This window comes from Chaetodon trifascialis, chromosome 10, assembly GCF_039877785.1.
Source record: "Chaetodon trifascialis isolate fChaTrf1 chromosome 10, fChaTrf1.hap1, whole genome shotgun sequence".
Lineage (NCBI taxonomy): Eukaryota > Metazoa > Chordata > Actinopteri > Chaetodontiformes > Chaetodontidae > Chaetodon > Chaetodon trifascialis.
In genome coordinates this window covers 23,067,181-23,080,967 of record NC_092065.1, presented here as the reverse complement: position 1 = coordinate 23,080,967, position 13,787 = coordinate 23,067,181, and the positions used below count along the sequence as shown (strand labels likewise).

At 44.7% G+C, this 13,787-nt stretch overlaps 1 protein-coding gene across 1 annotated transcript; it reads left to right on the top strand.

Annotated features, from left to right (window-relative positions):
• Positions 1-451: 451 nt before the first annotated feature.
• On the top strand, positions 452-11,908 carry klhdc4 (kelch domain containing 4). The gene is made up of 13 exons (XM_070972794.1): positions 452-682; positions 1,623-1,714; positions 2,223-2,301; positions 2,832-2,930; positions 3,422-3,558; positions 3,817-3,909; positions 4,894-5,056; positions 5,139-5,217; positions 5,325-5,533; positions 6,824-7,055; positions 7,154-7,336; positions 7,541-7,657; positions 10,276-11,908. Exons 1-13 carry the CDS (start codon positions 584-586, stop codon positions 10,446-10,448), a joined length of 1,755 nt encoding a protein of 584 aa, XP_070828895.1. The 5' UTR covers positions 452-583; the 3' UTR covers positions 10,449-11,908.
• The last annotated feature ends 1,879 nt before the right edge of the window (positions 11,909-13,787 follow it).

The following is a 13,787-nucleotide window of genomic DNA, read 5'->3' as shown; positions in this document are numbered from 1 at the left end:
ACAATCTCACAACATGTGAACAGATTTGCCACAATTCATATTAATATATTATTCATCATTCCATATCTGTGTGTGACAAAAATACCAAAGAAAATCAGAAATTATTAATTTAATTGAATAATTGGTCATAGTTTTTTCATAGTTTTATGTAGAATAAGTATGTTTGTTGTAGACTGCTAGCAAACTGTTTCATCAAAAGGAAAAGAAAACACAGGTGTATTTCAGAGAAGGCAATCTTAAACATAAGGCCCACTCTATATTGTTGGATTCCTGTGCTCCCTCTCCCTCAGTGGGCCCCACGGGCCCCAGTGCAGCCACTCACTCTGCGCCGTCTGTACACGGCCCTGCTATGGCACTCTTGTGGAAAGTGTAACGTCTTTTAAGGTCCTCCGACGCGCTAGAGGGCGCTGTTACATTTAAGCACCGTGCTGACGTCCAGGTTGTTGCCGGAAGGAAATCCTACTCAGAGGAAAGACATCGGCATACGAGTTTGTTTGGATTGCCATGTGACACCAACTTCATTTTAAATAGCAGATAAAAGTGACGGACCTGTAACGCTATCTGTCTGTGCATCCCAGCAGCCATGGGCAAAAAAGGCAAGAAGGAAAAGAAGGTGAAGGGCGCCGAGAAGACAGCCGCCAAAATGGAGAAAAAGGCTTCAAAGAGGTCCAAACGAGAGGAGGTAACGCTCGACCTGCACTAAATGAATAATGCTATGCAGTATATTTATATCTGTGATTTTCATATCACACAAAGAGGACACAGATAACAGCTTTGTACAAATGACTGTTAATGTGTCCTGAAAATAATTCACAGCTCGTCATTGGTTTGCTCACTGTATACGTCACTACATGTGCTGACTAAACTTCAACTCTAACTAAATGCAATATTTCTAGGACTCACAACATTAGATGATTTTTGAAATCCATTCAACTCCTTCTGGTAGTCTCACCTTCGAAGTCATGTCGTGAAGATGAGAAATACATCTCTGAGTCTGCAAACAGGCATCTTCTCTGATGAAGAAACTGGAAAAGATAGTTTCAGTACAAATGAACTCCTTTCTTAAAGAAAATAACATCCTGGAGGATGCTGGGACCTGATTGGTCCATTGCTGTTCTCATTATACACGCTGCCACCTGATGACATCATTAGAGAGAACAGTGTATGTTTCCATAGTTACATAGATGAAACACAACTGTACATCTGTGCTGAACCAAATAATGCTGCAGCTGGCAGTAAATATTTTTTTTTAGTTTTAGCTGCTCTGCTCTGGCTTCAGGATTGATTTGAAGGTCTTCCTCCTTGTGCACAAAGCGCTTAATGGACAAGGACCAAGCTACTTTGTAAATCACTTGTCTTTAATTAGCCTTCAAGAACTCTGTGATCATCTGCTGCTGGTCTGCTGGAGGTTTCCAGCAACAGTGGACAGAAAATCAGGGATGCAGCTGTTGTTGATGAAACCCCAAACACATGACCCACAGATATCAGGAATGCAGCTCGCTGAATAGAAAGCTAAATTCATTTTAGCCTTTAACTAGCTCTGACTCCCTTATACAGGCCTGACATTCGTGTGCTTTGTCTTGCGCTTATTCACTGCTGCACATCTTTTAAATTGTGTCCAGGAGGATTTGGAAGCTCTGATCGCTGAGTTTCAGAATCTGGATGCAAAGAAGACTCAAGTTGTAGAGACAACATGTCCGCCTCCATCACCAAGGTGAAAGACCGCTCTTCACTCTCCTCGACTCTATCATCTTCATATCATCATCATTATCTTATATAAACTGTGTACATCTTTGATAGCATGACATCAAATGTCTTACTCTGGTAGAGCTGCTCTTTGGTGATCTGAATCTCTGTCCAGCAGTGAGAAGCTCAAATTCATAACTGCGTGAGGAAGCCTGTTTTTTTCTTGTTTTCACCTGTCAAAAGTTTAATAATTAAGAACAAAAACTGTGATGACTGACTCTGCCATAGTCGCTATGTGACTAGATGAAGATTCAGGGAATCACAAATGGACAACAAATCATCCTGAAGGAGACATGAATGTCCCAAATTTCACGGCAGTCCATCCTATTAGCTCAGATATTTCCATCCGCAGAGCCATACTGTCGTAGCTCGGCTAAGAAGCATCTGCAGAGGAGCTTGTAACATTATGCATGAATCATTCCTGTCCGTCAAGGTAGGTGGATGTACGCGCCTCTGATGTCTTTTCTGTTTTTCAGATTGAACGCGTCCCTCTCCGCCCACCCCGAGAAAGATGAACTCATCCTGTTTGGAGGCGAGTTCTTCAATGGAAAGAAGGTTAGAGAGATGCTCTTTGTGTTAAATTAGTGCTTCTCCGTCGTAGTAATTTATGAAACTTCCCTCTTTAGATGCAAATATGTCTTTTGAAGATGGAAAACTGAATGAGAAGGTAATTAGATGGTTCAAACGGTGACGTTTAATCAGCGTCCACCAGTTCACAGCCACAGACTTCAAAGTGGAAGCCATCTTTACGCTTAATTACGTGGCACGGTGGAACAAGTGGTAACACTGTCGCCTCACAGCTAGAAGGTCCCGGGTTCGATTCCCACTGTGGCCGCCAGGTCACCTCCACCATGCCTTCGGTGCCTGCTGCTCGAGGAAAAAGGGGCCTTTCTGTGTGGAGTTAGCATGTTCTCCCCGTGTTCACCTGGGTTACCAGGTTTATTCAGCACTTTTTCAAACACACTGTGCAGACTGTATGAAGCTCACGAGCTTTGATGCATATGTTTTCTTCTATTAGTGCGTTGCTGCAGGAATTCCACTGAATAAATTCTCAATATAAAACCCTGTTGTTGCCTTTTTCGCAGACATACCTTTACAACGATCTGTTTTTCTACAACATCAAGAAGAACTGCTGGGTGAAATCAGAGATCCCCAACCCTCCTCCCCCACGCTGCTCTCACCAGGTACACCCACAACCAGGATCCTTAAAATTCTGTTAATATTCCTGCTCTCACTGAACACTGCAAACCAGCAGCCAGCAAACACCACATTCCCCTCTGTATGTCCTTCTGCATGTGTGAATTCTCAGCTTTCCATGACAGTATTTGATTTTTAGTTTCACTTCCAAGTAAGCAAAGGTCAGTTGACTAATGCCAGATGTTCATAATAAGCTTGCATCTGTATTGAATAGCCCCTGTTAATGCTACATTTGCTATACTGTAGCATCATTTTTACCTGGAAGTCTTTGATCAAATATGTGATTCATCATTTATACCACAAGGGGGCACACAGCTGCTGTGCAGATCAGAGCAAACTTTGAAACTTATCAGCGGTGTCATCACCAATTACCAATTAAACCAATTAAACCAACCAATTAAATCTGAGGGCATCAAACCTGCTTATCTCACTCCTTGCTCCTCCCCATTGTCTCACCCCTCCTCCCTTCCTCCTTTAGGCAGTGGTAGTTCCTCAGGGTGGGGGTCAGCTCTGGGTGTTCGGGGGAGAGTTTGCCTCTCCAAACGGGGAGCAGTTCTACCACTACAAGGACCTTTGGGTGCTGCACCTGGCTACACACACCTGGGAGAACATCAAGTATGTGCATAGGGTCATAAAAATAGGTGTAATGATTGAATGTGTGAATGCAGGCTGACCACAAACACTGTTCATCCCACCCTGTGAGCCTAATCAGTCGATGTGTTGATTGCTTGGTTCATAAAAACACACAGACTCATAGATTCACTGCTTGATTATGTAAAACAAGCCCCAAGAGTTTTGCTTTGTAGCTGTAGTGATCATTTCACAGGCATCAGACAGCGATCAGAAATGACTTCAGGTGTTGTGTTTTTCCAGGGTGCCTGGTGGTCCGTCAGGGCGCAGCGGCCACCGGATGGTCCTCAGCAAGAAACAGCTGCTGGTGTTTGGAGGTTTCCACGAAACCACCAGGTGGGCAGAAGGTTACAACAAGGATGTATGTCTGTAGTGGGGTAGATGGTGGGCAGGTAACACCTTCGATTGCATCATTACTTCTTTGGTGCCTGTTATGAGTGGAAGAAGAAGACTTCACTTTATTGATCACCACACAACATGCACATGCCAACACAACAACAACACAACATGCACATGCCAACACAACAACACAACATGCACATGCCAACACAACAACAACACAACATGCACATGCCAACACAACAACAACACAACATGCACATGCCAACACAACAACAACACAACATGCACATGCCAACACAACAACAACACCACATGCACATGCCATGCTTTTTTGGTGAAATTATTCCTCCACATTTTCCCCATCCTGGTCAGTCCTTCCTCTGTGGCAGACCAGGAGCGGTGGGCCGCCAGCCGACAGCTGGCATTGGTCAGGTGGTGATCTTCTTGCATGTTTTTAGTGGGGGGGGTTTGTGGAGGATACCCCAGGTGAACACGGGGAGAACATGCAAACTCCACACAGAAAGGCCCTTTTCCCCGAGATAAGGGGCAGCAGGCACCAAAGGCATGGTGGAGGACACGCACACAGCGCCCCAGACGGGAATCAAATCCGGACCTTCTAGCCGGGAGGCAACAGTGTTACCACTGTTCCACCATGCCACCAAAGGGGACCACCTCCTCCAAATCCTGCTTATTTCAGTGCTGCAAGAATCCAATTTTATCCCACAGAGATCAGCAAAGTTTCATCTTACATATAGAAGGTATAGAATAGGAACAAGTATAGAATTTTAAAAATAAAATTGCTACTTGCGACACCGTCTAAAACTTAAAACCTGCGCCATTTTTCTGAGGAGTCGCAGAGGCCAAAAACAGAAACATGACTCCAGATGAATGCTGCTCTGTATGCTGGAGGGACATGTTTGCTAACAAGCTGTGCTCAGTTCAGTTTCAGCCGCTTCATCTCCTCTTCCTCCCTCGTAGGGATTTCATCTACTACAACGATGTCTACTCTTTCTCCCTGGACACCTTCACCTGGTCACGCCTCACTCCATCAGGCTCTGCCCCCTCGCCGCGCTCTGCCTGTCAGATGACCTCCACGCCAGACGGAACAGGGGTCATCATCTACGGGGGATACTCTAAAGTGGTGTGTGTGTGTGTCTCCCATGTTGATAATGTGTTACTTACGATCTGGACTCTGCTTACTAGTTGTGTGTGTGTTCCTCTAGAGAGTGAAGAAGGATGTGGAGAAGGGGACCATCCACTCTGACATGTTTCTTCTGAAGCGAGAGGGTAAAGATGGTCAAGGTACAAACAAATTCACCGTTAGAGACAAAATTACGATACAAGTGATAAACAGAAATCATCCAGCCAGTGTTTTTTCTACTTGCCTTGACTGCTTCTCTGTCCTCCAGAGAAGTGGTCGTGGTCCAGGATGAACCCCTCCGGTAGCAAGCCCACTCCCCGCTCTGGTTTTTCTATGGCGGTGGGCCCAGCAGGGCGGGCGGTGCTGTTCGGCGGGGTCTGTGATGAGGAAGAGGAGGAGGCGCTGGAGGGAGACTTCTACAATGATCTGTATTTGTATGATACAGTGAAGAACCGCTGGTTCCCTGGCGTGCTCAGGGTAAGACACGCTGCAGGGGTGCGTTTGTGTCGTGTTTGTCAAGCTTGTGTGGATGAAAGGACGTGTTTTAGGAAAAACACGTGGCACTGCATTGGCTTCAGACTAACATCAGCTGTATGATCATTTCATCCAGACTCACATGAATGCTGTTGCTTTGAGCATCTTTGTCACTGTGTGTAGTTTGGATAGTTGTCAGTCTAAAGCAGCGATCGTCTGGCTGCTCCATCCAGCCGGCCAAAGCTTCCCCTCCCACTCCCAGCCCACAGAATATGAATGAATTCAGAAAACATGCACATCTAACATTACTCACCAGTGGAAGAGGCCCAGCCTGCCCTGAGAGAGATTGTTAATTAGCTTGCCAACCGCTGGAATGAGCCCAAAAGTCTGTAATTCATAGTTCACCTGTTCTACAGAATCTGACTGTTCTCCAGCTCCGCCCTCTCTGCTCCGTCATCAAACTGCTCGGCCCCCAGGCTGGCAGCAAAACTCATCTGTTAGACACGTGAGGCGTCACTTGGTTTTATTTCGTTGGCCAGCTGTTGTATTGTGTCTGAAATGGAGTATTTTTGTTTACTTCCTGGAACCCTGAAGATGAGTTTTTAGAGATGAGGGCTCATTCACTGGTAGTTGACCTGTGGGTTTTGTGTTGAGCGCTGACTGCCTCCTTTATTTTCAAGTATCTAGTTATCAATCATAGACTAGTTAGGCCTGAATATTTCATTTTTTTATTTGAAGGTCCAGCCACAGGATTCTGGCCCTTGAATAAATGTAGTTGATCCCTGATCTAAATCCTTGAGTTCTCCGAGCTGCTGGGTTTGTAGGAATATGGTAACTATTTAATTAATTATTTCCAACTTCTTGAGGTTACAGGGTCTCGTTCTATAGATGTGCTTCCAGTTAGTTTTCTAGAATCAATGCTGATTTCTGTGCTGTGAAGCTGGGGTTAAGAGACTTTAAGCTTTCAACCGGACAAAGTGGTGATTGGATGGGGCAACCTGAGTTGGCGCCCCTGCTGTGCTGCTGGACTGGCTCCATTCAAATAAATGAGGGTACACCTTTTGTCCACTCTTTAAATGGTGACTGTCATTGTTGAATGAGCGATGCCTGACATTGTTTTATTGAGTTGTGTAATGTTGGATAGTTTACCTTGATCGTTTGTCCATTTAAGTCCTGAAGCAAAGTCCTGACTAGAACCTCTGGCACGTGACCAGATCGTTACAGTATGAAGTGGTGCTTAACGGCTGGGATTGCTGTCTGCCATAGTTCATCATTTTGTTTCCGTCTGCGCAGGGAAACAAGTCAGAGAAGAAGAAACGACGGAGGGGGAAGAAGGGTGGAGCGGAGGGGGAGGGAGCAGAGGAGGAGGAGGAGGAGCTGGAGGCGGCACCTCAAGCACCCACTGAGGTCATCAAGGAGATTGTCACCGAGGACGGCACAGTGATGACCATCAAGGAAGTGATCCCTGGAGCTCAGGAGGAAGAGGAGGAGGAGGAGGAAGAGGAAGAAGAGGAGGAGGACGATGGCAAGATTACACACTAAACTAATTTAAAATGGGAGCAAACAGAAAATGTGTAGATAGGCTGAAGAATCCCATGTTTTTTTTTATCTTCTTGGGTTCAGCCTCGGCCTCCCTGGTGGAGCCCTGCCAGAGGTCCAGCGCCATGGCGACGGTGCGTCAGGGCAAGCTCTTCCTGTACGGAGGGATGTTCGAGGTCGGCGACCGCCAGTTCACCCTGAACGACTTCTACTGCCTGGACCTCCACAAGATGGACCAGTGGGAGGTGCTGGTTGAAATGGATCCAAGTGAGTAAAGAGGATATGTCAGGAAAGTGTGAGCGAAAAAAAACCCCCCCAAAAAACAGACCTGACGTGTCTTCAGTGTCAGATAGCCGTAAAGCTGCCCGCACGCTGATGTCTTACCTTGTCTGGATATCTTGAGTTGGAGGATGATAAGATGGGAGAGAAGGGTGTGAGGTTTCACTTGGATTAATGATTCTTTCTCCACAGAGACGCAGGAGTGGCTCGAAGAGTCTGAGTCAGACGATGAGGAGGAGGAGGAGGCGAAAGGAGCAGATGGGGAAGAAGAGGAGGACGAGTCTGAAGAGGAAAGCGAGGATGAGGAAGGCAAGGGATTGTTCTGCCTATTCGTTGTCTCAGCTGTATCTGTTTCTTTTCACGCGGCTCACAGCGTCTCCATCAGGATTCGCTTGACATTAAACAGACGGTGCAGCAACCATCCAAACATGTGAAGTCATCTCCAATATGACTAGACTTCAGAAGAAATCATTTTTTCAAATTACTTCATCTATTTGATTTGGCCATGCCGATATTGGCTGATATCAGGCCAGTAAGGTACAAGAAACTGCAGCACAGGGGTACAAGCGCTTCTTTGAGATGGGTTGTGAAACCATTACATCGTTTGTCCCCCAGAGAGACAAGTTACATTTTCAACTGTTGCTCTAAATGTTCGGCTCAGTATAAATCACAATTTCACAAGACTAAGAGTTTACAGCCATGCGAGCAGATCTTTGAGGATGTACTCAGGCACAGCAATGCTTTAAGCTAAATGCTAACATTAACATGTTAACATAATCACAGAGACAATGATAAAACACTGTGTTAGCATGCTAACGTTTGCTACGTGGCTAAGTGCACAAAGTACAGCCGAGGCTGATGGGAGTGCCCACCAGGTCTGCAGGTATGTTGGACAAACTGAATTGTTAACCTGATGATGGGGCTAGATGAAAACCCACCAAAGTGATTATCTCCTGAGCCTTAGGGACCGTGACTATCGACAAACCATCCAATAGTTGTTGAGATTATTTAGCCACACACATACACACACACACACACACACACACACACACACACACACACACACACACACACACACAGTCTGAATCTAATCGTCTGGGCATTTTAGTCTTATCTTAGTCAAAGAAAACTCTATTTTAGTAGTTTTTCAGTCAGTCTTTTTTACTCATCAATCAAATCAAACTTTATTTATATAGCACGATATAACACGATAAAATGCAACACAAAGTGCTTTACAACGGTTAAAAACATTGTAAAAGAAAGAGAAAACCCATCCCTCCCACCCTCCGTATGTACATATGGAGACCCACGACTACACACACACACACACACACACTCACACACACACACTCACACACTCACTGTAGTGAGACATGGCAAGGCACTGAGGATCGGGGAAAATGCCACCTTTGGGGCCGTCCACACTGAGAGGAGTCGTCACAGACTATGACCACAGGGGGTGCCAGCACCCGGGCCCCCCCGACTCCGACAGACAGGCGGACCCCCACACCAGGGCGGGGATCCCCCCGCCCAGCCGGGCCGAAGGGACCCAGCACCAGCACCCCCAGCAGTAGACCAGACACAACTCTCAGTGTGAAGGACCCCCCTGAGGAAACAGGAAACACTGCAGTTAAAAGTAAAAGGCATGATGTAAGATAACTAAAATAAATTAGACAGTTAAAGGAAAAAAACACACAAGATAATAAATAAAGTAGATTAAATAGAATAAAATAGTACAGAATATAAAACAGCAAAATAAAAGGCATCAACATATGATAAATGATAACGTAAGAGAATTTAAAGGTCATCAGTTTATATGGAGCATTTCAATCTAGTCGAGTCAAAACCAATAACTTTTTGTCATTGTAGTCGAACTTATTTCACATAAGATTTGATCTTATCTGATAAAAAACACAGACTGAATGATTTCTGTTCTCGTCATCTGATGGAATCAATTTAAGGAAAACATCCAGGTTCATTTTGATGAGAGTGTGAAGGACATATGAATACAGCATGTTCATGTCGCCAGATACATCCGTTAGTAAGTCAGCTGCTCAGGTGTTTGGTGCACGCTAGGCTGGTGTTGATGATCGTGAGGTGTTTGGCTTACAGGTTGTTCGCTCACTAGTTTCAGACTGAAGCTCCTCCTGCTGCTTTGAATTAACCTGATATCTCACTGAAACATCAGCGTTTCCCATATTTCCCCCCTACAGTTTCATGTCAGCATCCCCTGCTTATAAACCCACCTGTGCCACACGGGTCCAGATCTTCCATCACACTCTCTTAATAAAAATACAAACAGGCGTCTGAGTCTGATATGCTTTAGATTTATTGCAGTACAATAAATCGAGCTGCTCCCGAGAGCGACTAAGCGAAGTCAGTCAAACACAGCGTTATACTATCTTTACTCCACAGCCATCGCTGCTCTGACTGAAAATCTTATTGTGCGCCTATCTTTGCAAAACACCGTTGTCTGGTAACCGAAGGCGTTTCCTGTGGTCGAATGGAATATAATGCTATCTTGGCTCCCTTCCTCCAAGGTCACATGATAAAAACACACCTTTGGTCACTCTGCGTCTCTATTCTCGGACAACACCCTCAATTGGTGTTTTTAATGTTGACTCAATGAATGAAAATGAGTGAATATATTAGTCTGGGCTCCGAGCTCCAAAACACTCGATCGTAGGTTCTTTGCCTGGTAGACGTCCACATCTCCATGTCCACAGTTAGTACCCTGTAAGTCTGAAATACCCAGAATTCTCCTTTAACACGAGGAGTTGGACTAACCTGCTCACTTGAAACCAGCAGATATGCTTGATGGGAAATAACGAGCACACAGGCTTCATTGGAGTTGATGTTTGGCTGGAAGCTGTAAATTAAAATGTGATGAGCAACATTAACGTTTCTTCCTGACTGTGTGTTTCCAGATGAAGAAGAGCACCCCGCGGTGCAGGAGGGAGAGGCCGTGACGGAGTACCAGGTCCGAACAGAGCAGTACTGGATAGGGCTGGCGCGTGCCAACATGGGCCCCGATGCCAAGGACAAAAAGGTCGCCAAGGTCGCCCTCGCCATGTCGAAAGTCTTCTATGAAGACCAGTAGTGGGATACGCCAAGGTGTCTGAGTGACTGTGAGTGTGCAGTTTGTGTGCGTGTGTGTGAGAGAGTGTGTAAAATATATTTGTAATTACCTTTTATAAAACATGTCATTTGAACTGTCCTGCAAATAATTCAGTCATGCAAATTTAATTTCAGTTTAAAACAGAAAATGAAGATGAAATTTGAACACGTTTCCAACCACTGAGAAAAAAACGGTTTTCCATCACTTTCAATAAATCAAACTATCCTCAGACTGAACTAAGTGATATGTAACATTTCTTACTTACATTACTGCTGTCAGTTTTGAGAAGTGAAGCAGAAACGAGTGTTTAAGTGAACAGCTGAGCGTTGAGTGGTACAGCTTCTCTGTAACGTGATTCTTTGTTTGCACACATTCTGAAGTCAGCCAGTGTCTTTGTAACTTACCTCTTTCACTAAAGCACATACAGAAACTGCTACTCAATCATGAATCTTTGAAGTCGTCGCACTTCTGGTCACAATCCGGTCAGTAAGCTTCCTAGATTTCTTCAAAAGTTCAGAGAGCTTTGCAGCAAACCACAAGAAGTACCAGAACTAAATCTTGTCTACACTTACACCTGCATCCAATCATTTTTTTGCCCACTCAGGATCAGCAGAACAAGCTGTAAACACAACATAGACACATTATCAGCAGATACGAAGCAACATTATCATTCATTTGAAATTGAATTTCCGGCTGCCAGACAGTTTGTAGGCCCAAAAACCAAAACAACGAGCTGAACGACATTCTGCAGAGCTGAGGGAATCGAGTGATGAGCCACTTTGACACATTTCTGACACATTTCATTACACATAGACGTTTAATGCATTGATGGTGTGATTATTAATGCTACTTTAAGGTGCGCTGGTGAGTAAAAATATATTTTTTTTATGTTCCATTGCACCCAAAAGCTGTTTTGTTTCCTGCTGCAAGAAGACACTGATTCAGCTGACAGTAAACATGATCCCACTGCGGTGAGGACAGCTTAGAAAGGTGGTAAGACAAAGAGCAGAACGCAAAGTAATTGACAAGTAGAAACAGGAAATAAATGATTAAACCATGATGTGCATGTCCTTCAAATTTTATTTTTTCAATTCAGATTTTCAGCCTGATAATTCTCAAAGAGTTTTGCTCACACTGCGCCACGTACTGTTTCTAGGTGGGATTTTTGACCCGACACAGTGCTAACGGCGCCTTGACTGCTTTAACAATATGCAAATATGGAGGGATGTGCAAGCAGAACCAACAGAGTGGTGCTTTAAGTTTATTAAAACGGAACAAATAAACAAAGATGTCGGGGCTATTTTACTTTTCACTTAAAAACCATTGTGAATAAATAACTTCAATGACAACTGCTAAAATACATCTACTCAAGCCTTTGTTTGAGCAGGAAGTAGACAAGAGTACTCCAGAAAGTAGCTCAAATAAAAGCATGATGTGGTTTTACTTCCGCTCCCTCTGATTTAACTTCCCACCTGTACACACGTCATCATTTTCATCATCCCAGCTAAGTTGCATCTTTCCACATCGCTTCTGATTACGAGGCTGTGCTTTTCTCACTGTAGCGAGACCATGGCTTCATAAATGTGACGGCTGGTCGTGCCCCCTGCAGATAGCGAGCAGCAACACATGTCCTTTTGTCTGAGTTTTACTCTACGACAAGCAAGAGGGAAGATGAGAAGAGAGAAAAGAGAGGAGGCTGAGCTGATCGTCAAAAGATGAGAGGGGATGGAGAGCCAGGGAAGCAGCGTCAGAGAGAGGAGAAGGTAGAGAGAGAGATAGCGGTTGAGAAAGATGGGGAAGAGCAGGGAGAGGAGGAGGAGGAGGAGCAAGGGATGCAGGGAAGGAGGAGGGGAGGAGTGCACGATGTGTGAGGGAAGACATCAGTCACTGTGCGAGCACCAGCCTATCCCTCGGTGACCTATTTTATCCTCCATCAGCATGCTGAACAAGGGATGAGAAGAGGCTGATGAATAATAGAGGAGAGGGAGAGATGGATGAGAGCGAGGCTGCTTTCCTTTCGTTCATCTCTCCCTCCTTGAACAGCCCCTCTTCTCCCTTTTTCCTGCGACCCCCTTTTTTATTTTAACTCCGGGACAAAAAAAGATTTTATAAATAACTAACGAGATTTTTTTGGGTGCACTGCTGACGTGGGGGCACGTAGCGTGTAATCGTCAGAGATGCGTCTGTTGTGTGTGTGTGTGTGTGTGTGTGTGTGTGTGTGTGTGTGTGTGAAAGAGAGCGAGAAACTTGTAGAATATGGTTCGTCACTGTGGGGGGGGCAGGGTATTTCTAGCTTTTTCTTACCTTGTACATTATATTGCAAGAACAAAATCTCTTTATGTAGAAGAACTGAGTCACTTTTGGCTTCCAGGAGATCGTGAATGAAGAAAAAAGTGGTGAAAACGAGTGACCCAACATTGGAAACCACAGTATTCACACTGTGATGCTCGCACATATTTAGTAAAAACGTGACATATTACTTAAAGCACACACAAACTAGTGAAACCCACATTCTTTGATTAAAAAGCATCTTCAAAACATAATGTCGTACAAATGTCATTAAAGCTGCAGTACTCAGTATTTTCATATTAACGATGGATCAAATGACTACATGCAATGTGAAAGGAGTAGCTTGTATTGATGAGCCCACAGAGAATTATCCCTGACTCTGCGGTTGTCCTCATCTCCGCAGAGTGTTTCAGCATCTTTTTGCTCGTTTTGGTTTGCTTTCACCACTCATCAGCGTTCTTTCCAGGCCGTTTCTTCTGCAGAAGCCCCTCATATACCTATTGCACACCACCTGCCCAGCACCAAACGCAAGAAAGACTTGGCAACTCGCAGGTGAGCATAGTGGAGCCTTTAGGAGCTGAAGAGACAGATATTTCCCTCCCACCAAAACAGAGCTGAAAGGCTTTAGATGTGATGTGAATATTGGGCTGTATAGTGAGGCCAGAAGCATGACTCCATGTCTGCTCAGTGTGTGAATCAGCAACAGTTTGAAAACACATTTTGCCATGTGCATCTTTTTGTATGAAACATGGTATATGAAGCTTTATCATATTGACTTAAGTGGTAATAAAGACAGTGTTGCGTTTACAGCTAGTTTCTGTGGGCCCAAAGCGACCAAACATGTCAGTTAAGGCCATTTTAGTGAGTGCTTCGACCCTTCAGACATTTGAATAAGCAATACTGTGCCAAACAATTTCCAAAGTCCGTAATTCAACAGAACCGCCCACTGCATGCAGCGATTGGTCAGTTGGATCAGAGTAGAGACAGCCATGCATAAAAAAAACCCCACAAACGCCATCTTGTTTGGGAAGC

Bases quoted from the DNA above. Each gene is read 5' to 3' on its own strand.
- klhdc4 (XM_070972794.1), top strand. From the start codon at position 584: ATGGGCAAAAAAGGCAAGAAGGAAAAGAAGGTGAAGGGCGCCGAGAAG. The intron at 2,302-2,831 runs GTTAGAGAGATG...CCTTTTTCGCAG, and splicing joins AGTTCTTCAATGGAAAGAAG to ACATACCTTTACAACGATCT. The intron at 3,559-3,816 runs GTATGTGCATAG...GTGTTTTTCCAG, and splicing joins CACACCTGGGAGAACATCAA to GGTGCCTGGTGGTCCGTCAG.